Source organism: Pagrus major, chromosome 19 (genome assembly GCF_040436345.1).
Source record: "Pagrus major chromosome 19, Pma_NU_1.0".
NCBI classification, from domain to species: domain Eukaryota; kingdom Metazoa; phylum Chordata; class Actinopteri; order Spariformes; family Sparidae; genus Pagrus; species Pagrus major.
Window position 1 is genome coordinate 13,735,166 of NC_133233.1, and position 23,297 is coordinate 13,758,462.

The 23,297-nt window shown below is 41.4% G+C and overlaps 2 protein-coding genes across 7 annotated transcripts in view; one reads left to right on the top strand and one right to left on the bottom strand.

Annotated features, from left to right (window-relative positions):
* Nucleotides 1-5,396, bottom strand: part of pign (phosphatidylinositol glycan anchor biosynthesis, class N) — a 12,422-nt gene extending 7,026 nt beyond the window's left edge. Inside the window, exons 1-15 of one of the 2 annotated variants that reach the window (XM_073488657.1) lie at nucleotides 4,834-5,396; nucleotides 4,188-4,439; nucleotides 3,955-4,076; nucleotides 3,752-3,850; nucleotides 3,399-3,505; nucleotides 3,094-3,218; nucleotides 2,823-2,953; nucleotides 2,572-2,691; nucleotides 2,342-2,382; nucleotides 2,181-2,240; nucleotides 1,991-2,083; nucleotides 1,641-1,696; nucleotides 1,201-1,279; nucleotides 288-470; nucleotides 21-160 (exon numbers count right to left, since the gene is read on the bottom strand). In XM_073488657.1, coding sequence (XP_073344758.1) covers nucleotides 21-160; nucleotides 288-470; nucleotides 1,201-1,279; nucleotides 1,641-1,696; nucleotides 1,991-2,083; nucleotides 2,181-2,240; nucleotides 2,342-2,382; nucleotides 2,572-2,691; nucleotides 2,823-2,953; nucleotides 3,094-3,218; nucleotides 3,399-3,505; nucleotides 3,752-3,850; nucleotides 3,955-4,076; nucleotides 4,188-4,414 — 1,583 coding nt within the window. In that variant the 5' untranslated portion in view covers nucleotides 4,415-4,439; nucleotides 4,834-5,396. Of the gene's footprint in view, nucleotides 1-20; nucleotides 161-287; nucleotides 471-1,200; nucleotides 1,280-1,640; nucleotides 1,697-1,990; nucleotides 2,084-2,180; nucleotides 2,241-2,341; nucleotides 2,383-2,571; nucleotides 2,692-2,822; nucleotides 2,954-3,093; nucleotides 3,219-3,398; nucleotides 3,506-3,751; nucleotides 3,851-3,954; nucleotides 4,077-4,187; nucleotides 4,811-4,833 lie in introns of those variants that run through there. The other variant, XM_073488656.1, reaches the window with a different exon arrangement.
* A 189-nt stretch (nucleotides 5,397-5,585) lies between these two features.
* relch (RAB11 binding and LisH domain, coiled-coil and HEAT repeat containing) overlaps nucleotides 5,586-23,297 on the top strand; it is a 34,730-nt gene continuing 17,018 nt past the window's right edge. For 2 of the 5 annotated variants that reach the window (XM_073488650.1, XM_073488651.1), the window contains exons 1-13: nucleotides 5,586-6,070; nucleotides 11,758-11,847; nucleotides 14,566-14,637; nucleotides 14,780-14,835; nucleotides 14,999-15,112; nucleotides 15,428-15,622; nucleotides 16,361-16,455; nucleotides 17,052-17,184; nucleotides 17,374-17,531; nucleotides 18,302-18,377; nucleotides 18,463-18,558; nucleotides 19,694-19,717; nucleotides 22,762-22,874. In XM_073488650.1, coding sequence (XP_073344751.1) covers nucleotides 5,617-6,070; nucleotides 11,758-11,847; nucleotides 14,566-14,637; nucleotides 14,780-14,835; nucleotides 14,999-15,112; nucleotides 15,428-15,622; nucleotides 16,361-16,455; nucleotides 17,052-17,184; nucleotides 17,374-17,531; nucleotides 18,302-18,377; nucleotides 18,463-18,558; nucleotides 19,694-19,717; nucleotides 22,762-22,874 — 1,676 coding nt within the window. In that variant the 5' untranslated portion in view covers nucleotides 5,586-5,616. The remainder of the gene's footprint in view (nucleotides 6,071-11,757; nucleotides 11,848-14,565; nucleotides 14,638-14,779; nucleotides 14,836-14,998; nucleotides 15,113-15,427; nucleotides 15,623-16,360; nucleotides 16,456-17,051; nucleotides 17,185-17,373; nucleotides 17,532-18,301; nucleotides 18,378-18,462; nucleotides 18,559-19,693; nucleotides 19,718-22,761; nucleotides 22,875-23,297) is intronic. The other 3 variants (XM_073488653.1, XM_073488654.1, XM_073488652.1) reach the window with 2 other exon arrangements.

Below are 23,297 nucleotides of genomic sequence, written 5' to 3' on the forward strand. Positions count from 1 at the left end.
CAAATGTGTGTGTTACTCACTCTTTGAGGACAGAGTACCATACAGGGACAGGCAGCAGGCAGTAAATATAGTAGGTAACGGGGCTTCTTTGGATAAGCAGGAATACAGTGATCGCCGCTGTCACACACATGCACAGCCTCGCCAAGGTATGACTGGGAATCTGCACACACACATACAGGAGGAATACCAAGAATGTAACTTAACGAGACATTCGAGTTTCATAAACTTGTTTAGGTGGAGGGAATCTTTGAAGGTAAAGAAGGAGGGATTATAGTGCACACCCTGACCTGTTTGAGGAGGCTGGGGTGTCTGTCGAGGCTGGCATGAGTCTTGAGTATGACGAGGACTACATATGAGGTCCAGCCTACAAATCCCAGCACCACACTGCAACCCAGGAAGAACCTGTCATAGGTGTGGTAGTAGACCAGGCCCTCCAGAGCATGGGATATCAGAGACCGGCACAGAGAGATCTGACAGGAGACAGACGAGGGGGAGATGGGGAAAGTGGAAAGATGAGTAATAAGCAAGGAATGTAAAGTAACAAACAAGGAAACTTGGAAGGAAAGTGATCATTAAAAAACCCAACAATGCAGATAAAAGTTTGGTGATGTGGACAGCATTTACCACATTTTAGCTGGTTTCATTGAACTGTTTATTCACCCAGAAAATGTAATCCCAGGAACTACTTTTCAAAGAACTAGAAGGTTCATTCAGCCCACAAATGAGTCCACTGACGTATCAAAAAATGACCTAATTTTTCCATTAGTCTATAAACTAATCAACACTCCTTTCCTCTGTAACTCAATGTTGATGAGTCAAAGCGTAACAAAAAACAAACTGGTTTATGGCTGCAGATTTTGAAAAAAATGGCTGACATAAAATGCAACGTGTACTCAACCATTCAGGAAGAATCACATGCAAGCCCCGACCCCAAAGTTCCTACACTTTTGGAAAGTACTACCAGCTGCGACTTTTTAATTTAGACTCTTATTTACGGTGGAAACACAGAGTCCCTCCAAATGTTCCGAGTACAACACAGCATTGGCGTCAGGCATAACAGTGAACTTTCTATTGCAACATCTAATACACAAGATATTATACACCAGTTTATGTTACATAACCACGTTATGTGTTCTTGACTTTAATTCAAATGAGTTTATATACATATAAGCTGCAGACCATCTTTTCCCAAATACTCACAGCATCCCCATACTTCTCCAGCTGAATCAGTATTCTGGCCTTGTGGATGAATTCTGCTTGTTTTGACTCAGTCAGTAATCTGGGAAAACAGTGAGACAGCGCAATGAAGACAGAGTGCGTGAAATTGTATTTAAATGTGGTCTTAACCAAAACAGAGTGCGCCTCATTTGCCTTCATACTGACACAACCACAATGTTATTAACAATGCATTGGCCTGCTTCAGTTTTGCATTGGCCAGCAATAGAATGCCTCAGCAACTTCCACCTGGTTAATGTTCATACTGAAATTATCTCCAAGCCACAGACGTGACATGAATTCAGCATAACATGACTCCTTTCCAAACAATTTGTTTAACTGAACTCTGAACTGAACAAAGAAAAAGTCATCTTAAGATTCACATCACGTTTATTACAAGTCATGAACTCACTAATTGTACTTACTGATATGGGGTGAAGAGAAAAGACAAGGTTGTCTCCTTTTTCTGGGTCATTTTCACCTATAAAAAACAATTACTATAGATTTTTATAACTGAATTATTATATTACAAGACATGTGCAGGAATACAGTCATCTTTAAATAATTTAGAACTCGGTGACAACATGGTGTTTAAAGTTATCATGTTCAAGTAAATGTAATAAATCAAATTAATATAACTGGAGATACATCCGAACATATTAGCATAACTTCAACAATATTGCTACTAGTTTATAACTATTAATAAACGGCATATTTACCAAGTATCAACTATTAGGGTAATGATGAGTAATAGCAGAGCTGAATGCTTCTGTACCTTGAATTGCTCTAGTACTTGAATAGCATTAGCGTACATGCTCTCTGCCTTGAACTGCTCACTGTTATTAAGGTAGAGAAGAGGCAACAAACCCTGAAGAGACAGAAAAACACATTAACACATAAAACTTTGACAATGCAGCAAACACTTACATATGAGTTTGTAAGATAAAATATGTCTCTGGGCTTACAACAGAGTTGACAGGAATGGGCACACCAATGAGAGAAGCCATGAGGGGAGCGATGTCTCCCTAAGGTAAACAATATAAAAAAAGGCTTTACTACCTTTTCTTCTGTTATATGAAATGTACATTTTATGTGCAGTAGTATCAAAAAGTGTCATAGGCCTTACCTGATTGACATCAACTCTACGAAGGTGCTCCAGTTTCCAATCTGAGAGAGAATGTATGCCAATAAACATATAGTGTAAACATTAATAAAATAGAATATTCATGATTTTATTTATAATTAAATATAAAATGTTATTTAAAAAATAATGTATTTCGTAGGAGAACCTGGGTCTTAAACTGAAGCTAAAAAACCTGCTTGGAGATATTAGGGCAAACAGCACAAGTTCAGCACCTTGCAGGTACCCATCGTTGTATGGTTGGGGTTCAGTCACTCTGTGGGCACTTTGAACTCCGGCTCCCCACACCACTAATGGAGTGAGCGTCTCTGAGGGGTGGCCTGCACCGTGTGAACCTGGAGACACACAAGAATACACACACACACACATCAACAGATGATATCAAAGACTCCAGTGAATCCGTAACTGAAGAATATATTTTTTTCAGTTGTAGACAGTAAAAAGACAAATACACTAACAGTCTTACCCCAGTTTGTCATGCCATGATCAGAGGTAAACACATAGGCTGTTCTGCCATCATAACCAAAGAAGTCCTCTACTATAGACACCAGCTCAGCTACACCAGTGTCTACTAGAGCAATATTTTCCAGGTACTCCCTAAAAGACGACAAATACGAGATGAGTGAATGCTACTTTGAAAGAATAAAAAATTCCTTTAATTTTATGTTATGTGAAGTGAAATTCAATTTTATATGAATGGCAAAATAACAAGGACATTCTAATAACATGTCTCTTACTGTGACATTGGTCTGTGAGCATGTCCATTTGTGTCGATGCCCAGCAGATGCAGGAAGAAGACATTCTTATCCTCGAGCAGGCTCTCCCTCAGGCTGGAGTTAGACTTCGCTGACTGAAAGAATGACTAGTGGAGAGAGAACAACACACATAGTTGGATTTATTCAAGGTATCAATGAGCAAAGCTGCACCAATAACACCAATGGAGTCTCCTAGAATAACTTATAAAACATTTTTATGTCCTTATCGTGAGTTATTATCAAAAGATTCATAGCAACATTTATCATTACTAATGCCACTACCATACTTTGACTTGAGTGAACACCCAGCTGTCCAGCCTGGAGGCGTCTGTGGAGGCAAAGTCCTCCTCCTGTGCTGGGTATGTGTGTGTATACACATGGTCACCACTGGCACCTGGAAGAACCACAGCACGGAAGGGGGTTACATTACTTCATTTTAATTTTAAAGCAATGAGGAATAAAAGAAATGTCATGATAAATTATTAAACTTCTGTTATTTAAGTACATACACAACTTACTAAGCTTGAATTTCTTTCTTTCTTTAATTTTTTATACAGTCTTTATCTGTGACCTTTTGCTACTATTGATTAAGTTAGTGGCTCTCATTGTGTTGTTTGTGTGAGTGTGTGTGTATGTGTACCTTTGGCAAACATGGGCAGAATATCAGGGCTGCCCCAGCACCAGGTGTGTCTGCTCTCATTAAACACGGAGTCAAACTCTACAGGATTCTCCTTCCACCCTGATCGCACACACACAGAAAAAAAGGTCAATGCACTTGCTTGTCACACTTGTCACAAACAGACACAAATATCAGTCAACCAACATGCACAGATGCACACCTACCTTTGGCAACAGCGCTGACATCCTCATAGAAGCCGGCGATGAGAGCAACATGACCGGGACGAGACTCAGTGGGCACGCGTGTGTGTGACACGCCCCAGGTACCCCTCTGCTCTATCACACTCCTGATATCAGGAAACACACACAGACGTGCACACAGAAACCCCAGTTACTCAGGAGGAGGATGAAAAAGCATGAGAAAAGTCCCAGTATAAAGCACACATCAGTTTCCCAACCTCAAGTACGGGGCCCTGGATGAGCCGTTGGGCAGGAGTGTGAAGAGACTGTCTGCTCTGAGACCGTCGCCCACCACTAACACTAGTCTGGAGGCAGGGGGTGCCAGCGGTGTGACCTGGGGTGTCATGCCATGGACCAGTGGAGAGGTGAAGTAGATGTCAAAAATAGAGACGAAGAAGACCACATGGACTGTCAGCCCAAACAGGAAGAAGGTGATCATCCTCATTTTGAGTGTCAACACTGAGGCGGGTCTGCAGAGCAACCAGGGAGGGTGGCGATGGGGGAAGGAAGATATAAGAAGAGACCGTAATGAAGACAGAATAAATATCACTAAGGGAAATATGGACAGACTTAAAGTTATGCAGTCTAACATCCTAACTTTTCAGGGTTAGTAGGTTAGTTGAAATAGCAGCAGGCGTCATAAAGGTTTAGTGTAAAACAGAGCAGTTAAGCCAAAGTGTGTGTCATGTAAAGACTGCTTAAGAGCTGGGGTAATCCTTCTGCTCCCATATGCCTTCAACCTTTGTGCAGAAATAACGGCTTTAATGGTTAGATCTGTCCATTTCAGTGGTTCAGTTACCTATGGATGAGTAGTCAGTGAAGCTTGGTGACAAGATGCATCTATGGCCATGCAAAAAGTCTTACCTGCATGTAACGTCAGTGGAATCTGCCCATAAAAACGGGCGACGCTGTCTCTGTATGAATGAACGAGAGAGCAGAACTATCTAACTTTACTACCATTTCACCCATGCACCTGATTTATCTTCCGCTTTATACTCGTAGATGACAGTTATATATCCAGAGAACCCGGCAGAGGACGGCTGTGTTGCACAAAACAAGATCAACGTAATCTTTAAGTGCGTCCTTTTACAAAACCAACTGTCCCTCTGTCTAAGTAGATTAGTACAAGAAATACAGGTACCACGAGCACCCACTTCCTTGTTGTGAAGTGACGTTTGACGTCGACGCGTGTACTTTGCAGTTGAATTGTGGGTACCGTAGTTAAAATATTCATTTCCTAGCGAGCTTTTCTTTAAAAAAGCACCTCTCTCAAAACGCCTTTTAATGGAATTAAGTTCCTTTCGGTTCTCTATCAAATAGTATGTGTAACAGTGCAGCTTCACTGGAAATTATCATTTTCAGCTTGTGTTTCTTTGATAACACATTAGCTAGCATACGCTATCAGCTGTCAAATGTGCCCTGCCCAGTTTTCCTTTCTGTCTCGCCAGTACCCAATCATATTCTGTTATCCCATGAAAGAGGCGGGCTTTGGGGGATAACGTCTCTGACATTTGACCAATCACAGCTTCGCAATCGTTCCCCCTTATCAAAGCCACCTACCAAACCTTAGCTAGGAATCTATTCAGGAAGAAGCGGGTCTGATTAGCTTAGCTAGCTTAGATTGCTAAACATCTTTATAGTGCAAAAATGGCGTCGGTCAACCCGTTTAATCTCAGTGATTCTGAGGAAGAGGCTGAACGGCGCCCCAATGAAACAGTTGACACAGAGAGAAGCCCGAGTGACGGGGCGCCAGGGCCACCGCCGGGCAATCCTTTCTCTCCGCCTGCGGACGCCGAGCCTCCAACGCTCCTGCTGTCTAGCAACCGGACGAGCCCCAGCGGTGAGGGCATCTCGGTCTCGGTCGCGGCCACCTCCGCTATGGCAGGCAGCGCCGAGACACGAGTATCTGTGGATGTTATTGCTGCTCAGCTAATAAGGGACCAATACATCCTCACGGCCCTGGAGTTTCACACCGAACTGTTGGAAGCAGGCAGAGAGCTTCCGCGGCTGAGGGATTATTTCTCCAACCCTGGCAACTTCGAGCGACAGAGCGGCACTCCGCCTGCCAAAGACCAGGTACTCGGACCTGGAGGACCACTGAGTGAGTATGCTCCCGGGGTTAGTCACGTAGCTAGCTGTCAGCTGGCTCTGTCTTTAATGGTGCATCATATTAAGTTAGCCGTGTAGCTAGCTAACGTTAGCTTAAAACATTGGATTTAGAAGCTAATCGATCATGAGATATCCGCTTCCTGCACCTGCTCTCCCGGTCTAGGGCCCGCAGCCAGCAAGCGGGTTTTGTGGGTCAGCTGTGTTTGGTGGCATACAGACTAAAGCATCAGAGGAGTCTGAATAGGGTGAGCTATACCACTATCCAGTTGGATGAGATGGATGCTTGTGTTATTATGACAGACCTGTGGTCTAATGATATTGTCTTGTGTAACTGAGCACTGTAGGAAAATACACCTTCCTCTTTCCTGTTGGCCAAAGAGAGGTCAGAGGTCAGGATCAGCAGACAAGGCGAACAGGAGAAGAAGAGATGGCTCCTATAACCTGCTTTTGCAATGCTGTATTTTACAATGTCATGCCAATTAAGTAATCTTGAATTGGTTGAGAAAGCTATAATTGGTTGCAATTTAGTGTCTTGCTAAAGAAGATTGAGCAAGGCATTACAGACCCGAACTGGGATTAAACCTACATCATCTTGTTTATGAGGACTGTGCCTTATTAGTGGTTTTGTTGCTCTGCACCTGTTGTTTCTACCAGGCCAGGGGAGATAAGATATTACTTTTGTTTACGGGTCAGGGTGCACATCTGTATCGCCCTCATCCACATACATACAGGACCTCTTGTATGGAACAACCTGCAGCATTACATGGTGGCTGAAAAGTCTGGAGCCATAAACAAATGCAAATGCAAATGGTAACCATGGTGACAGCCCAAGCCACAAATAAAAAGAGCCTGCCATAGAGCAGCAGGAGTAGTATTACCATAAATTCTACCTCAACCGTGGCAAAGCATGGGAGGGTTTACATTGAATGGAATATGAGTGGCAAAAATCTTTTCTTGTGGCCCTATTGAACTGAGGTGAAGGGAGCAAATTTATTCACACTTTACACAGACCCATAAGGCACCGTAAAGCTTCCTCTGGTCTAAAAGCAGCAAATTGGATACGATGAAAGAGAGCTAGAATAGGGAAAATGTACCATGAGGATATTTTGACCCACCATGGAGGATTGAGCTCTTCAGAGCCTTGTATGTGACTCGAAAGTGATAACGTGTAATATAAAATGCCCTTGTCTGCACATTTTTTAAATTGGATCCTCTAAATGACTCTGAGGTTTTAATAGACATGACTCAGCTTGGTATTCTCCACTACAGTGATTGGATTGTCAAAGTATATTTATCTTAGATCCAGGAGAGAAAGGATAGCAACGATGTCAGTGACACACCCACCCTATCTTTTGAACAGTCAGAGACATGCAAGCAGGAAGCCCCTGAGGCTGTGAATTGAACTGAGTAAAACCTACATCCCTTGTTCAGTCCCCCATCTCCCCCCCCACCCCCCCCACCCCCCCCACCCCCACCTGCCACCAAAAAATGAAGAATTTGGTATTTTATCATGTTTTACCAAGCAGATGCTCTATGCATCTCGTCGATAATCCAAGTGCCATATCGCACCAGTGGATGTGATTTGCTACTCGTGCTGTAGTTTCAAATTAAGAGAATTCACATTGCTTTCAGTATCTGCTAGATATGGCTCTGGCACGTGCTGTCAGAATCAAGGCAGAGTGGGTTGTGTTTCCTGTCACAGATTTTAGCAGCCGTGCAGCCGGGTCATTTTAGTCATTCATTCGCAGCTTTGCTCCTCATCAATTCCGGGTTTCAAATAAGTGTTTTAGTTTACAAATGACTCAGGGTGTTCAATATGTCATGACAGTGGCATTGCAATTGTAATTTGAACAGATTTGTTTTTTCTGATCAGAAGATTTCCTTTCCCTATTTTAGATATTGTAGAAATGGACAATAATGTATAACTATGACTGAAACTAGTCTGAGGCTAGCTTTAGCAGATAGTAGATGGCAGCTAGTCAGATTCGCTGGAACCCTTGCCTGTCAGAATGAAACCACACCCTCTACAATTAAATACTCAGGTAGACTGACTCTTTATACATAGACCAAAGCAGTAACAATAAAATGTTAGCTATGTGTTGCAAAGGTCTGCTGGTTGCATTATCATACCAACCCTCAAAAGGTTTGGAGCATGGTAACAGGATGAATGTTTTATGATGATGCATGACAGGACATGACAGCTCCCCTGTTGTGACACTGACAGGAAGGTCATGGAGAAACAGTAATATCTGACTTAGCAGCTGATGATGAGAGTAAATGTAATTAAAAATATGAAAGCCTTAACTCCTGATAAGTCAAATCTACCATATGCAGATGGGCAAAATATGAAGCAGTTGACGGGAGATGACAAGAGAGAAAGCGATGGACTCAGCCTGGGGCAATGTCTCTTTTCTTTCCAGCATAATCTGATAGCCATGACCTCATGTGATCACTGGAATGATCTTTTTCCTCATGTTTGCAGGACAAAAGATAGAGTTAAGTATTTGTTGAGGAGGGTGATCAGATGTCTGCTGTCTTCTGTTGTTGACAGAGCAGCTGGCCCTTTAAGCTGCCAATTTCCAATATAATTGTTCAAACAGTGACAACACATTCAGTTGGCTACCTTACTGTTAACAGTGTGATTATTAAGGACTGTACACTGTTAACACCCTAACACCCATGTGCTGTAGTGCTATAAACAATGCTTTAATATAATTTAATACAATTGTTCTCATTAATGTGATCATTATAAATACACAACTGGTGGCTGTTAGCTGGAAGCTGTTAATTGCAGTGAGCGTTTGCATGGATAATGGCTGTGCTACAAGCAGCATCATATTTGCAGCTGTTGCTCTGTGCCATATGACACAGCAAGGCATCTCTCACCAGCTTGCTAATTTGCAGAAAGGAAGCATGAATGAGCCCCTCTCTCTGCCTATCATTGGCTTGTCAGGTATAGTTATTTGGCCATATGATGCGAGGAGCTTTTAAGGTAGCATGGAAGTCACTTAAATTGCCAAGCACGAGGTTGACAGTAAGCTGCCACATTTAAAGAGTTTGTGTGGTTTGCACACATAATACAGGATAAGTGCTTATCATCTCAGGACAACAATCTGAAAGTTAATGTGTAGTTGTAGGCATCTGCTACTTCAAAGCAGCTTCACATGAGAAATTCTAGGTTAGTTTGTTTGTCACCACTATTCATGTGCTCTCTTGTTACAAATTTGAAAATTTGGCACAAAGGCAATCCAGGTCAACCACACACCACATCCCTTACTATACAACATTTACGTTTTTAACACCATTCGACTTTATACGATCAAAATTCAGACATAGTCATTGTCGGGCTGTCCAAACAATCCTACTGTAGCTGGCCCCCAACCTGACTTTTTTTCCTACTTTATAATGTCAATCCATCCTTTCCTCTGTCTGGGGCAGGGAGTTGGTATTGTGTGAGAAGGAGTTTAATGATATTGTCGGAGTGTTGGCGAAGCTCCGTGTAGTTCTGGACCGGCTCCGACTGGGTGCCCGGTCATAACTCCCTGCCTTTCATTAACCTCTGTGTTTGTGCGTGTCTTCATGGATACAGGTGGTTCCACAGTATGTGTGTGTATGTGCATGTGTATATTTCTTAGCAGTGGGCCAACCCAGGACATTGGCTATTATTGTGTGGAACCCTTTCACATTTTTGAATTTGAAACTGAATAAGCATAATGAATATTTTCCATAGATTCTATTATTAATGTTTAGTCACACCAATTTATTACCCATCTACAATTACCTTCATGCATGACATTCATATTTGCAGATATAGATAACAGCCTAGTTCAGTTACACATAGGATATGTGTGATTTTGAATTATACCCATGTTCTGCATTATACAAAGTCTCATTCATTTTTACTTTTTAATATATTTTCATAATTGGGATATTGTGAGACGCGTGCATTCGTGCATCCTTTATGATTCGTGCCCCATTGTTTCATCCCATTTATATTCTCTTAATAGTTGACAGTCTTGCCAAAACATTCCGCCCATTAAAATGATAGCTTGTTCGCGACCTCCTCCTGGCAATCAATCCTGTCTTGTCTGTATTTGTATCAGCTCCTTTTAAACATATCTCTTTGTTCTCAGACTAAACTCTTGCTTCGCTCCCTGTCTCTTGTTAATTTTGCTTTGTTTTGCTACTTGCAAAAGCAGAAAAACTATCCGTCATCATGGTGGTCTTCATTTTCCCTTTTCCCTAAAAAGCTCCCGTTGGCCTCCCAATTGTTTTTGTAAAATTTGTATTTCCATTAAAAACTACCCGAGAGACAATGAGGCTTGATTAATTCAGCAAATAAAGGCCCATTTGGCTTACTGAAGCGTGTCTTGTAAATGTAAGATGGTGACACTCATGCACTCAAGAGCATAGAAAGACACTGTGCATACCCAGCAGCAGGAGTGCAGGGAAGAGGTGTCAGATCGATCACAGTCCAGACAAAACACGCCACAGGCACACAGGCTGAAGGTCAGCCAGGAAGTAATACTTGTTTTTTTTTAAGCAAATTAGACACACACACAAAAGACATCTGTGCATGCACACTCACATGCATGCAAACACATGCACAATAATCCACTGATTCACCAAATAGATTGCAACCACTGACAGCAAACATCCTCACACATGATCAGGAAGTAAGCACAGTTAGAAGCATTCTCCGCAGGAAAGGGGGTTAACGTGATGTCAGCATGACAGAACAATGACACACACCGTTTTACGGTCTATTGTAATATCTAAAGCATTACACACACTCACACACACACTGAAGACAGAGATACTCTTTTGAATTGTTTTGTGTAACCTAAAAGCCAGAGGTCTCGACCTCCAGTGTGTGTCTTTACATAAGGTTAAATACTAAATTAAATACTCACATTCTGCACCAACAATGATTTTATTCTCATCTTAATTACTCACACTCACTGCTCTTTAGCTCTGCAAAGCAAAGCATGCCATGGTCTTAAAGCTAGCCTACACGCCACATTTGGCTTGACCTTCCACTGTATCTGGATATCAGAGAATAAATAGGCCAATCTTGCGCTTGTGTTGCAGTGGAGGAAAACTAACACCATTGGCTAAGCTACGAGGCCAGCCTAGCTCAGTGAAATAGGAGTACAGGTATGCTTATGTATCAGCTTTATCTGTCGTTTGGGTGAACAATACTTTTGGCGTCGCTGTACTCCGATGTATGCCTGTTTGTTTGGAGGTGTTTGTCTGGAAATGGGTGTTTCCATGAAGCAAAGTTAACATTTTGTGATTGATTTGTTTTCCTCCATGTGCAGTGACTCATATGTTTCTTGGCTGAAGTGTAACCTTCCCACACAGGCTTTTAAAGGTCTCTGCTTTTAGCTGAATTTAATAAAGTTTCCATGTGTTTTGTAGAAGTGTGGCCTAGTGTTGACTCAGCATCCTTTTGCTCAAGCCAGTTGTCAGCATGTGTCCAGCCTTTAGCAAAGTACTTGATCCCTACCGCAGCGGGCCTACTGTTGCACAGATGACCTTGTCCTTATAAAGCAACATTTTTCGAGGATCAGTCACATTTTTGAGCACCGTGAGCAGCTTGACAGCAGACAGACCAGCTGTGCGGTTAAGTGATTGTATACTTGTCTCACCGTTGTCTCCATCTCTGTCTCTGTTCAGATCGAGCAGGAAGCATCAGCACCTTGGACTCTCTGGACTTTGCCCGTTACTCAGATGACGGCAACCGAGAGTCGGACGAGCGGGTGGCAGGTAAGATGAACCATACTGTCTGGGCGGATAGCAAGAGAATCCAGCTTACCTTGGCGAAATAAAAGATCCAGAGAATAGACAGTGACATAATCGGAGGGTGGCGTAGAAACAAAGGGAATAACACCTTACTGCTGCATCACAGACGGTGTAATAGTGATCTCTGTGAAATCCATGTCACTACAAAATTAAAATGTTTTAATTCTGATGTTGTCACAGTGGCACCGCTGTCCAAAAGCTGCTTTCATAGTGATGATAAAATAATGAGCAAAAAGTGTCACACAGTTTTCACACTGTCATACGTGCTGTTTCGTTGCCATAGAGTTTTTAAACCATCCAGGTAGAAATGAAGTCAATTAACAGAATACGTATTTCAACCGCTTCCCTGCCTCCTCCCACCAACTGTCACATTGTCGAGTCAGTCTGTGGTTATTTTTGGTAATAGGACCTGTCTCAGCATTGTTTGAAATCACACACCCCCCCTCCCCCCTGCGGCTCTGTCGTGACACACCATTAGATAGTTTGAGCCAAGCACATTAACAGTCGAGTGTGACGTCGGCGGCACCTCATCACAGAACGCTGGTTTTAAGAGCAGTTGCTCCGTTACAAGTAACTCTGTTGGTTCTCAGATGTTGTGCGAGGAGTGTTTTTTACGCTGCTGACTAAAGGGAAAGAAACAGATGAATAAGACTTTACTGCAGAGGGGACAGTGCTGTCATGAAGGGATCATTTATATTATTATGTTACCTTAATCTGCCTCCTGTTTTCATCTTTCTATTTAGTAATCGCCAACATGAAAAAACTTTTTAGCCCTGGACACTATGCATATTACAGTGGTTAACATTATTCATTACCAGCTTTCTGTAGTCATCCACCCATTTGGTCGGTAAGTGTTGAAAAACAACGACGACTGAAAAGTCCCAATCCATAACTGTCAGATGGACACATTGTATGCTTTTTCATTTGTTTCCCTCTGTACTGTAAATGACTGCTAAGCATGAGAATAAGGGTATTTTCCTTTATGATAAAAGCAATGTTGACATGTCATAAATTATAAATATCTAAAGGGTCTAAATGGGGAATTCTAATATTTTTAAACCAAAACCTGTTTACATATTTTGGTGTGTATATAATTCTTCCTTACCAAAAGCTTTGGGATTGGTCCAGTAGATCGCCTCAGCTTGCTCATCGTTCGGGGCTTTTGTCAGACATACTGTACATTAATGCATAGTAAGGGCGCATTGAAAACCATGCAGCAGAGATGTTGGTTCAGTGCTCCAAACTACAAATTCTGCATCTTTTTTATTTAAATGACTATTATTCACACACAGCCCACTCTGCCAAATTGGCACCTTCCCCCTCCTCTCTCCCCTCTTCTTCACCCACCCCCACTCTCATCCCCCCGCCCGTCCTGATGCCTGCCCCCAGCTGTCTGACTCTGGGTTTTCTGGCTTTCTCCTGACGTTGATCAAACCCCAGTGAACTATACTGGACAAGTCACTCCATCCAGACTAGCTTTTTGCTTTTTTTTTTTTTATTTTTTTTTTTTTAAATCTCCCCGTTATTCAGTTTTCCATTTTGTTGCGCTTGCATCCTGTGCACTCTCAATCTGCTGGAAAGATTGGAGATGATGGAGCGAGAGTGAGTGGATTTGGCCCAAAAAAATGAGTTGATGAAATTACCTTTTGCAGAAATATTAATATTCTTAAGTAGTGGAAACTGGAAATTGACAACAGCATTACGGGAAATTATAGAATGTTGCTTGCAATTAATATTGAAGCGACTTTTACCTGCCTTTTGCATTTCCCATGCTGGTATATCAAGTTCTTTAAATAAAACAGAATGAACCACAGTCCTCAATATTAGACGACAGCTTATGGGGTCAACAGGAACAGATCGGATGACAGATTTTCAGTGCACAGCTATGCAACATAGTTTTCCTGCTCCATCGCTTCTTACTTTTTTGCGTGTGTTTTTTTTTTCTCTCTATCTAACGTGTTTAAGAATCTGTGTGTTCTTTTTCTTTATTCAGTGTTAGTTTAGCCTTTGAAATATTAATGTACGAATCAACATTTGAACCCCAAATGTCTGCTGCTTCTGATTATATAAGACGTCAGAAACAGCTTGCTTAGTTATTCTGAATTGTGTTTTTTTCATGAAAACATGTCTAAAACTGTAACCTACCTTGTTCTGAATGACATTGTTGTACATAGTGTAATGGGCTAAACTATTCAGAGGTAAAAACCTGAGCAGTGGCTGTCCTTTGAGTGGCTTGAAACCAGATGATTGAATTGCTTGTTAGTAAGTCATTTGCCTGGAAAAAATCCTTTGTCAGACAGCTCCTAGATTAACAAGGCTACATTTCAGTAGCTTGTATAGATTTGCTCACCAAAGCTACAAATGAAGTAAATTTTTTAAATCAGTGCTATTAATGGGAGGAAAATGAGGGCAGGAAATCCTACCATTGAGTACCAAGTGTCTCAATGCATTACACACACTTGTCATCCAGCCGGCTTTACCATGATCCTCTGCTGCATGTGTTCCTTAGACCCATGATTTGCATGCATCCTTTTTTGTTGTTTTGTTTTATGACTCTTACGATCTTTCGTGTGGTCGTTTTGTTTTTCATGCCCATCTTTGTTTTGTTTGTTTGTTCCCTGTCTTTGGTTGTATGCACTTCCTGTGTGTGCGTGTGTGTGTGTGTTGTCACTTCCTGTCCAGTGCTGGAGTTTGAGCTACGGAAAGCAAAGGAGACCATTCAGGCTCTGCGCGCCAACTTGACTCAGGCAGCAGGTGTGGCGTACTTTTAACTTCTTCTCCACCTGAACCCTCTTTTGTTACAGCTTTTCTGTCTTTTTTTCCCTAAGAGAATTCCTCTAGATGATTAAAGCTCAGCGCCATTTTAAACTCATCTAATATCTTCTCAATTTCTCAGAGAGCGAAGTGCCCTCTCAGGAGAGAAAAAACTTCAAGTCAAGTCCTGAAATTCAGGTGGGGAATCTTTTAAGTGTTTGAAATGAAAAGATATGTGAAATTCTTCCCTCTTCTCAAATGAGTCGAGAGATTAGATGTGTTCCTTTAAACCCCCTGTGATGTTATCACTGCTCGGCCTTGAGTGAATCATTTCACAGCTTCTCTTTGCTCTCTACCTCAGGAGCCTATACGCCCACTGGAGAAAAGAGCCTTAAACTTCCTTGTGAATGAATATTTATTGAAAAATGAATACAAACTCTCATCCATCACCTTCTCTGATGAAAATGATGATCAGGTAAAGATTTTTCTGTGCTGGCACATGTTTTAAAGAATGTCTTAAAGGAATGAACCTTTTTTATCATTTATTTCTGCCTGCTTTTTAATGCAAAGTCTTTTTATCACTAAGGCAGAATAGGAGGTGTCAGACTTGTATGCATGAGGGTACTCATGCATACAAGTCTAAGAGCACTGGTAGGGTCATGTGACCATAAATAAATTCAACAACTCAGATCAGCTGTCCTGTTCTGAGCTTGCATTGTGTTCTGCTTAATCTATGCAGAGAACACCCCCATTACTGCCACACATTAGTATTGTCTTTTTTTGTTTCCAGGACTTTGAGTTGTGGGATGATGTCGGCCTCAACATCCCAAAACCCCCTGACCTGTTGCAGCTCTACAGGAACTGTGGCACCCCCCTCCCTTCTCCTCGGGACACAGCTGATGTGTCAGTAGAGGTGGATTTTGGCGATCTTCCCGGAAACTGCATCGCCCAAGATCCCCCGAAGAAGCCTGACCTCTCACAACAGGTTTGTGTGTGGGTGTGTATGTACATCTATGGGTGTAATTCATCAATGTACAGGTCCTCATCAGCTGTACCTTGAATCTAGGTTGGATTTCTCGCTTTATCTTGAGCATTAAATGAAGTACTGTAGGTCTGCAGAGATGTCCTGGCCTACAAATCTCATTCTCCAGTTGTAGGAAAACATGCTTGTTTGGTAAATCATCCTGATTTTAATAGCTTTTTTTATTGAGATGTACAAATGATCAAATGATCATCACTAATCAAGAATCATATCACATTGTAATATCTGTCAAAATAATCACAATGTGATTTTTTTTTTTTCTCCATATCGTGCAACCCTACTTTTGACTGCATCAAAAGCTATGTGATCAGAAAATTGGATATTCCATTATGAGAGAAATGCAGTCCTTCTTATTTATTTGCATGAGTTATAGTTTCTTAGTAGACAGAGACTAGCTAAAAAGAAAATGCATTCACACATGCTTTTAAGTGAAGGTCAGTTGCTTTTAACTCATCATCCCATTAATAGTGGAGGTGGTCTACAGAACTACAATGATGGTGATGATAAAAATGTAAATTTCCACCTCTACTTTCACATCGTTTCATAAAAAGGGATGTGGAAATGAATGTGGACAAGCTTTCAGTGAGGTCCAAGATATCAACCAAGACTTTTGAACTTTTGGAGCATCTATCTTGAGCTGAGGTAATAAAGTGTCTGTATAATCGTTTTTTCCATCTATAGCAGCAGACAGAAGTTGTCCAAGAGTTGGAGTACCAGATAAGCCTCCTCAACAATGAGAAGCAGAGCCTAGCTGAGCAGATCAAGAAACTGCAGAGGTGAGTGCATGTTTGTGCTCATATATCAGCTGGATGTAGGAATCTATTTATAGCCTGTATTATAATAATGTATATTCTGATTAACAAGTGAATAAGTCAGTATGTAAGACTGGCTGAGAAACTGCCTGCAATGTGGTGCTATATATTATTTATCATATGACCACTGTTGGTATGCTATGATGCTGAAACTATTCCATCTATTCATAGCAGTTACAAGCCTTTACAATAAGAACATTCACCAGGAGACCTGACAAGCATTCATGAAAGTCTAAAAATGTTTCCAGCACTTCAGTCTGCATTATTACCATAACTGTGACCAGAACAGGCCACGAGGTAGAACCAGTATGGAAAGCCAGCTGTTGCATAAAATTACAGAGGAAACTCTGCTTTGATGCATTAGTGAAACTTCTTTTCCTTCCATGTGGAATCTTTAATTGCTACCATCGAGATGTAGACAAATTTACTTTACCACAATCCAAAATTGTTGAGCCATTTTACTGAAGTGTTCCAACAGTACTGATGGTTTGGAGAAGGCTACGTCACTTTAGTATTTTCTGAACGCGTCATCTCCGGTCTCCCCTTTCCCCACCTCGCAGTGAGATTCAGACACTGAAGAGGACTGTCTCCTCCCCACCTCCGGCCACTTTGGACCTGGGCTCCCAGAATGCATCCAACCCCTCCTCCTCCTGCTCCACCACCAACATTTCCTCCACTGACCCTCTCTCTGTGGTATGTGGTCGGTGTCAATATGTAACACACAATTTGTAATTTGTACCGTGTTTTTAGTACTAGTGTCCTGCAATAAAAAAAAAGTGATCCTTTAGGATCATTTAAATTCTTCTAGTGTATATGCAGGTTTCCTGATGTAGTTTTACAGAAGCCATTAAGCCTATAGACTTAATCTAGTCTTCCTCTCAGCCTCCTACAGATAACGGCAAGTATCTGGACATTCGAGGGGGTTCAGAGCCTGAAACAGACCTGGACCCACCCGCTACTCAGAACACATCACATCCCCACCTTCAGTCCCACAACAAGCTTAAGAGTCGGCCTCCCGTCCAGTTTGATCAACCAAACAGGTGAGTGGAAACAGAGACGTGCAGAAAACCTGAATAAATGTAAACTTTCAACTATCAAAACTATCCTAAAAAAATTTGTTTATGCATTGTGCATAGAAAGATATAAATGGACACTAGAAAAAATGATAATTGTTGTGTTAACAATGCTGCATTTATCTGTAAGTAACTTGAATAAGCTCATCTCAGTAGTACTGAAAGTAGCCACTAGATGGAGGTAGTTACCAGTCTATGGGCAACACAACACACCATATTAGGCGAATTACTGCCCTCTTGTGTCAAAATGTAAGTAACTTAATTTCCTCAGAGCATGAAGCGGTCCTTGTGGGAAGTGAACCTTTGACTTTTGACCATGTATAAACACTTCTTACCACCATCCCACCCATGTTGCTTAGTGCACCTACAACTAATAAATGATCTGGTCAATGGAATGCTGTGTTTCCAATATACCCTCATATAAATTTAGATACATTTGCACTTCCAGAAATCAAGTGGCCCATACAGTAAGGCATCATCTGTTTTTGAGCTGGGGCCAGTGCTGCTGTAATGTCCTATAGTCAAACACCATCTATCTTTAGATTTTTTTTTTTTCTTCATTTACTGAAATACACAGCAGTGACATGGGAGAGTGGCAGCACTAAGCTCTCTGGCAGGCTGGCCCGGTCCAGGCCTCAATCATTCAGTGGTCGGGCGATCTCCAGTTGTGGTGCACAGATTAAGCGGTCCAGACTGAAGTGACTGTTTTTGGTCTCTTGTTGTTTGTGGTGTCACAGGAAGTTATCTCCGGCCTTCCTGCAAGCCCTGCTGTCCTTCTGCAGAATGTGCTCCGACAGCCGCCTGGGAGCAGAGGTCAGCGCACATGCTCTATCATGAAGACATAGTAAAAGCTTTACCTTCATGATAACATGAACAATGATAATGTCTCTGATTTCAGGTGTCACGCATAGCAGACAGCGAGGAGAGTGTGATGCTGATGCTGGGCCGCTGCCTCCCTCACATCGTCCCTAATGTCCTCCTTGCTAAACGAGAGGTAACCCCTCTTCTGCTGCTCCTCCTGTTCATCTGCCTCTCCTCACTGTATCCCTCTAATGATTGTCGTCATAATCACAGGCTTCTTCTCTTAGTGTCCAAATAGATACACACACAGCAGCAAGGCGGAGCAGGGTGAACATTTGGGAAGAGATGCGGAGGACACAGTCATCTACAACTAAACTCTGTCCTTACTGACGGGCAGTGAACAGATTCTAAACAACCTGGTTAAATCTGCTATGTGCAGCATAATCGCTTGTCAGCGTGTTTAATCATGAAACTAAAAATGTATGTCGAGATAATGTCAGTATAACATTTTATGCAATGAATGTAGTTGATTTCCATGATCCTTATGAAAAAGTGGATAGTCAAAATCTATCGTGAGATATAGGCTAGATATAAGATTATGATATAATATGTAACATATCCATATTAAAAAGTTGTGTGCTGACATTATCCAAAAATGTTTCCGTTCAAACCCAGAGAAATCTTATTCAGGTTAACGGTGCGTTTAATTTCGTCACCTGTCATTGGTGTCATCTCCCATTTCCCCCTTCTAGTCAGGAAACACCAGACGATACTAAAGAGAGTGAGGAAGGAAGTCATTTAACTAGCTAACTAGCCACTCTATTGTTTACTATTGTCTGAATTGCGTGATGGAACACTATTATTTATATTCATCAACACCGGTGCCAATTTACAAAAAGGAGACAACAACTCCCATGATCCTATGCTACTTCACAACGTCATCTGTTGTTAGTGTTTTGATTCAGAGACCCCATAGTGGCAGAAATTACATACTGTGCTTTTTAGCCTAATGTACTAAAGATGCACATAGCAACTTTATCCTTGTTGTCCTTTGTCAGCCAGTCAAGATGTATGAATTAAGAGCTCATTAAGAGTTTTGCAGTGCTAAACATACAGTAGTCTTCTAATACCAAGCTGACGTGTGTCTATCTATTGATTGGAAATTCCACCTTCTTTGTCTGATGGCATTTGTTGTCACCAGTGTTCATCGTCTTTTGTCCCCCACGCAGTCACGTTTGCTGTCCTTTTTTGCCTTCACTGGTTTTATTTTTTATTCTTCTCTTTTCGTCTCACTCATTCTCTCACTCTCATGCATGCCTCTCTTCTAGAGAATGGTTGCACATCTTTGCCAGGTGAGTCTTTCACGCACTCATCTGCATGGTTCTCACATGACCTGTAGACCAAAAAGTATATTACTATTGCCCAGCTCCTGTTGGCTACAACTGCTGCCATATAAGGTCTGACTTGCTAGAATTATTATTATTTTTTGATTAGCAGTAACTCTGACATCAGAGGATAGTGCTAATTCTTAAGATATCTTGCATTGTTATGAAAGTAAATACAAAAATAGGTTTGTAGCCAAACTATGTATGCAGTAATGGCCTAGGTTATGCAGTTTTAGCCTGAGATGGGTCATGTACTGTGTATATTTACTCTTTTCTCATTGGTTCCTTGTCTGTTTTATTTGCTGCAGCTCTTGAGTTACTTTACATTAATCTGATAACGTTTTCTAGAAGCTTATTTAAAAGTAGTTTTATGCTTTATTCTTATGACTAAATAAATGTTTTTTTAACTTATGATGTCTGCAGCAAGAACCTAATGTAGATCTGCTTTCTTCCCAAAACTGTTGAGGGAAATGTTTGCTTTTGTTTTCCCAAGTCGAATGTTAATTTCTCCTGAGGAGATAAGGGAAAGAGATGTTTTTTCATTGGTTTAGGCATTAACAAGGTATTAATACTTGCAAGCTGCAATGCATACACCTGCACAGGTGTCCTATCTACACATAACTGCTTGCATGCAATTTGTGTCTGTGTGTGTCTTCATGTGTACGCCTGAATTTTGCACACAGATTGTTGAACTTGATAAAACACAGAATGGAGTTTTTGAAAGAGGTAAGTCTGGTTGGAGTAGTTCTCAGTCAGGCTGCTTTGCATATCATTATGGTGATGTTATTCTAATAAAGTCACCACAGTTCTGGAGAACTCAATCTCTTTGCAAGATCAAGATAAACAAGCTGAGAGGAGGTGAGGGTGAAGAATTATAACTGAGGCTCTGGGTCCTTCTTAAGCTGTGTGGACTTTGCACTAGTCCGTTAAGTTCACCGAGCATGACACTGTGTACACACACAGCTGCTCACACCTCCATCTTGCATCTCGAAGCGTTCTAACTGCCACAACCCTGGAGACACACCTTGTTGTTTGAAAGTGACACCCACTTAAGAACAAAAAGCGTTTGATGGTGAAATGATGCATCGAAACTCTGCCTGCCACCTGGCTGTATTATCAGAGACTGTAAATCATTAAACATTATGTTTTTCGTCAATATACAGCGCTGTACTTAATGTGCTGTGCATTTGTTTTATAGCTCTGCATTACTTGAATTTTACTTTTTTTCTGAGATAAAGGCTTAATTTTTGGTAATTTGCTTCAGAACTATTTCCCTTATTCCATTTAATATACAGTAAACGGTTTGTCTAGTTATTTCCAAGAAGCGGTGTCACTACAAAGAGAGTAAATACATGCTTTAATCAATGACTTCCTTTTTCTGCTGGCCAGATTAACTGCTCTTTAACGAACTACTGGCAAACAAACGCTGAAAGTTTTGTCAGGACTGTTTCAAGAGAAAGGATGAAAAGTTAAGGTGTGACTCAAATAACGGCATAAAAACAAAAGGAAAAAGGATCGAAAGGAATAGATCTCTGGTGGAGGGAGGCTTATGCAGCAAGTCAAACCACCAGTCCAAAACCAAGAAGACTCTTCATTTATTATCATAAATGACAGAAAAAAGCTTGAAAAATGACTTAAACCATTAATCGATAATCAAAATAGTTGGTAATTTATTTCCTTCAATTGGTTAATTGTCACAGCTTTAATTTGGATGCAGCTTCTTGCACCTAGTGGTCCTTGGCCTGCAATTTTACAGTAGCTCTGCTCTTTGAAGTAAATCATCTGGCCCCCTGGCCTCTGGGTCCCGGCGTCGTGCTGTCCACTCTACCTGCCCACAATGTTTATCCAGGACTGGTCAGATGTTTAACCTCCTGAAGGAGTCTTCACATCAGAAACACAGGAGTTCACACAGAAATAGAACAGCGTCAGCATGGCTTCTGGCTTTTCTGATGTGTTCTGTTTATGAATTCCTTTATGTGCTTTATCAGGCCAATGCTGCTTAGTCTCCAAAAATGTCTCTTGTGAGGATATATGGTATTTTCAAAAGCCAGGGCAGAAGATTATTGAATTTGACGGTTAAATTGGGCTGAATTTAGTTAATTCGAAGGTTTTTGCAGCATTTTGACGCTTGAACTGTTTTCACCCATACTGAACTCTTCATGTAACCGCTTAAAATGGCCCTCTGATTCTTAAATGCCATAATTTTTACTTTTTAAAAGATAGCCAACATGGCACTGACTTCAGAGGGTTTGTCCAGCGTCGTGCGAGTGACTCATCACAGCCTATCTTTACCCAAGTGTCTCTGTCAGGTCCATGTGTCCATCCAGCGTTGGGGTTTTGCTTGTTCTTCCAGCTCTTGGCAGGAACATATGATATCTTCCTGGAAAAAAAAGCAGAGTTTGTTTGAAAAAAAAACATATTTTTAACTCTGTATGCACTCTCTAATTTGGGTGTGTGTGGCGGGAATTTAGGGCTGACCACAATTTGGCCATGGAGGCCCTGTATCAAGGGCAGCTGAGCTCTCTCCTCTCTGGCTGGAAGGTCTATAAACTCTGTGTGAACTCTGGGATAGAGCTGCGTTGTAGTAGGGGAACTAGTGCAGTAGGTATATGTGTGTGCGTCTATATGCAGCTGTCTCTGGGTGTATGCATGCACTATTTTTCTCCAGTATGTGGTTCTAATTGTATGTGTGTAACTCCAAAGCCAAATGAGTCAAGGTATGACACCAATGAGGTATTGAAGGTAAGCATTTTCCACCGGTGTTGACAGACTCCTGTTGGTTTCAAAGTTGACCCCCCTTTGTTTCCTCTCCATGTGACTTTCCCATTTTCTCTCCTCTTTTTAATAAACACCTTCTCCCCCTTTCCTATCCCCTGTTCTTCATAGACTCTCAGGCCTGCTTGACTGCTACCAACCTCTCCCTGTGTGTTTCAACCTCACCCTCCTTTTGCAGAGTCATCTGAACTGATGCCTCTTCTCTCTGTCTTTTCTTTCTTTGTTTTCTCCTTCAGGAGTTGATCCCACTCATATTGTGCACCGCCTGCCTTCACCCAGAGCCTAAAGAGAGAGACCAGCTCCTCCACATCCTCTTTAATCTAATCAAGAGACCGGATGATGAGCAGAGGTGTGTATGGATTTTTCAGGGCAGATAGCAATTGTTGGGATTAAGGTGACCAATAACAGATATTTTGAACTGATATACATTTGCAGTAAAAGTGTTTTGAATATTCAGTGATGGAATGTAACTAAGTACTGTAGTTAAACGGTATCCAATTTCTCAATTTTACACATTGAAGTGTGTCTACATGAACGTAGTACTACTGCTTATGTGAAAAAGTTGTATGAAGCCTTTTATGGCTCCAGAGGAAGCTGCATGTAATCTAATAAATTGCCTCCAGTGATGTCACTCACCAGCTAAATTGCATTGTGGGTAATGTGTGCCAGGTTTTGAAAAGGAGAAGAATGCATGGAGTAAAACTGGGGTATATCTTCATCTGTTGTATCAATATTATATATTGTTATAGATGCGCAATGCTAAACTAGTGGA